Source organism: Crocodylus porosus, unplaced genomic scaffold (assembly GCF_001723895.1).
Source record: "Crocodylus porosus isolate Cpor-Errol unplaced genomic scaffold, CroPor_comp1, whole genome shotgun sequence".
NCBI classification, from domain to species: domain Eukaryota; kingdom Metazoa; phylum Chordata; order Crocodylia; family Crocodylidae; genus Crocodylus; species Crocodylus porosus.
The window spans coordinates 101,902,379-101,904,934 of record NW_017728886.1 but is presented as its reverse complement, the minus strand read 5'-3'; the positions used below and the strand labels follow the sequence as shown (position 1 = coordinate 101,904,934).

General features: G+C 42.4%; 1 protein-coding gene across 2 annotated transcripts in view; it reads left to right on the top strand.

The window, feature by feature from the left end:
* Positions 1-2,556, top strand: part of TEX10 (testis expressed 10) — a 112,398-nt gene that overhangs the window by 96,095 nt on the left and 13,747 nt on the right. For both annotated transcript variants that reach the window (XM_019539917.1, XM_019539927.1), the window contains one exon: positions 1,170-1,250. In XM_019539917.1, coding sequence (XP_019395462.1) covers positions 1,170-1,250 — 81 coding nt within the window. The remainder of the gene's footprint in view (positions 1-1,169; positions 1,251-2,556) is intronic.

Here is a 2,556-nt window from a genome sequence, read left to right as displayed (position 1 = left end):
CTCCTGGAGTGCATGTAGTGGCATAAACCGCCCCCCCCGCCCACTGCTTCACTCTGCTGGCAGCCCCTTTTCCAGCCTCAATCCCACTCCCTCTATCACCGCATGGGCCTTGATCTGCCACGCCCCTTCCCCGCTCCCCCTCCACCACAGTAGACTTACCAGCTGGATGCAGCTCTTCAAGCTGCTGAGTTGTGAATCAGAAATTGGATTGGTATCAGCCAATATACCTGCTTAAAAATTGGCTATCAGTATCAGCCCCCAGAATCTCTATCATGCATCCCTAAATTTAACTGTAAAAACAGTCTCAGGTTATTTTTCATTATTTTTTTTCTGGCAGTTCTCTTGGCAAGGAAGATGGCTCATTTACGCCTGGCTGTGTCAGTAGCAAGATATGTCAGATAACTTATAAATCAAGATTCGTCTTCCTAGTTTTTATCAGCTCACAGTGGGACATATTTTTGGTAGGGTAGAGAAAAGGCAAGATAGGATGCAACTTTGTTTTGGTCTTCTACTTTCCCCATCGTGTTTTTCTTTCCTTTCTTTTTGGTCGGGGCGGGCAATTATTTTGGGTGGAGAGCCGCTTACTGAGTTTTGGCAAGCCATTGAGGACTGCATGACAGGCAGCCAGGGGCAGATAAATATTTAAATTCTAGATTTTTTAGGGGCCCCGCAGGCTGGATAGAATGGCCTGGTGGGCTGCATCCAGCCCTCTCAGGCTGTACCCCTGCTCTTGGTGCTCTTCCTGCTTGAGTCAGTTATTTGGAGAGGAATTTACAAAAATCTTCAGCCAGTGGGAAGAGGGGTATAGATAGCTTTGCTGCAACTTCCTAGTCAGTGGATTTACTTTTTCTTTTTTTGTCTTCACAGTAGTTGAAGTTCTAAAGGGAGAGTAGAAGTACATTTTTTTTCAGGATAAGAAAAAGGAGAAAATTGAGCACACGTTTTTTTACTATGTGACTTCATCTTTTTAACATTGACCACTTAGTCGTATCAGTTTTACATTTGTAATTAAAAAAAACAGTCAGTACCTCAAGAAAGAGAACTGTTGTGGTCCATATATGACTCCCATCCATATGTCTGTGTATATGCGAGATGCATAGAACGTTTGTTTTTATATTTATGTAATCTGATACAGATCTCTAACTTTTCTTTTTGTTCTATTAAAACAGGTGGTGTGTCACAGCTTGTCTACCATTCCTTCACGAAGTCAGTGTTTTGATATTCTTCAGAGTGGCATCTGTAAATACCTGGTAAATCATTTTTTATTTTTTAATTTTTTTTACTTCTATCCAAATACGTATGCATTTTAAAGCAGTTCATGGTAATCTTTATAATATTAACTCTTGTACCCAGTATGGCAACACAGCTGAAACAAATATTTTCAATTCCAAGGTTCTCAAAAGGAACCAGTAAACTTTGCTTACCCGTCTTAAAGGGGCCTGTTTTTTTTTTTTTTTCAGAGGACTGATGTTCAATACTTTCTGAGAACTTGGTGCCATTTTCAAATTAGATAAACAGAAACGTAGGCAATGGACAGATTCAACAGTTGAAGCACTTCATACATCTCTGAAGCACTCGAGAAATGGCTGGCATGCTCCAAAAAACCCTACCTACTATTTTGGAAACACTTCCATTTTGAAGCTCTTTTAGTTACTCCCGTATGCTATAGGGAGTGTAATAGTGGGCTGTTAGTTATCAGGCATTCCACAGTGCTGTGCACCCTACCTTGGAAATCTATTGGATCAAGGCTTCCATTGGAAATGATGACTTTCACGTACAGCTGTGTTCTGTTCTCCAGTTAGGAGTTGTTTGTAGACTTTAAGCTTATACATTCTGCCAAATACTTGAGTTATTTCAGAGCAAAGACTTATCTTGCATTTCCAGTACTGGGTTTTCCTGCTGTTTTAGCTGCTTCCCTGGGACTGTTAATCACATTGCTGATAACGACTAGGAGGTAGATGTTGGTAGTGGTGGCTGTCCCTTGATTTGAGGTTGATCTCTACCACAGCTTATTGACATGCCTTGAGGTGATTCCAGAGTGCAGTCCTTGAGCCACAGGCCCATCCGTAAAAGTTGTTGGTTTTTCTTCAGGGTTAGAGTAGGCTGTAGGTTAGGATGTCTCTCTTTTTCCTTCCTCTGCGTTCTCTTCTCTGCTTCGAGGGCAAGATGCTTTGCCTCGAAGCAGGTTGCCGCTTGGTAGGAGTTATGGCGCCATTGGAGTTGGTCAGCAGCCAGCTCTTCCTAGCTCTTAATGTTTGTTGACTTCAGTTTTCTTGAGGTATGCCATCATTGTGTCCTTGTAGTGTGTCCTTTGGCCACTGCAAGATCTCAGGCCATTACTTAAAGCTGCAAGTAGAACACTTTTGGGATTTGAGAGTTGGGCACCACACACACTGTCTGGTCCAGCAGGCTTTATGCTTGAGGATCACTGACTCCATGCTGGCAATATTGGATTCATCAAGGATCATAGAATCATAGAAGTAGGGTCGGAAGGGATCTTGTAGATCTTCAAGTCCGACCCCCTGCTTGGGCAGGAGAAAAAACTGGGCTCAAATG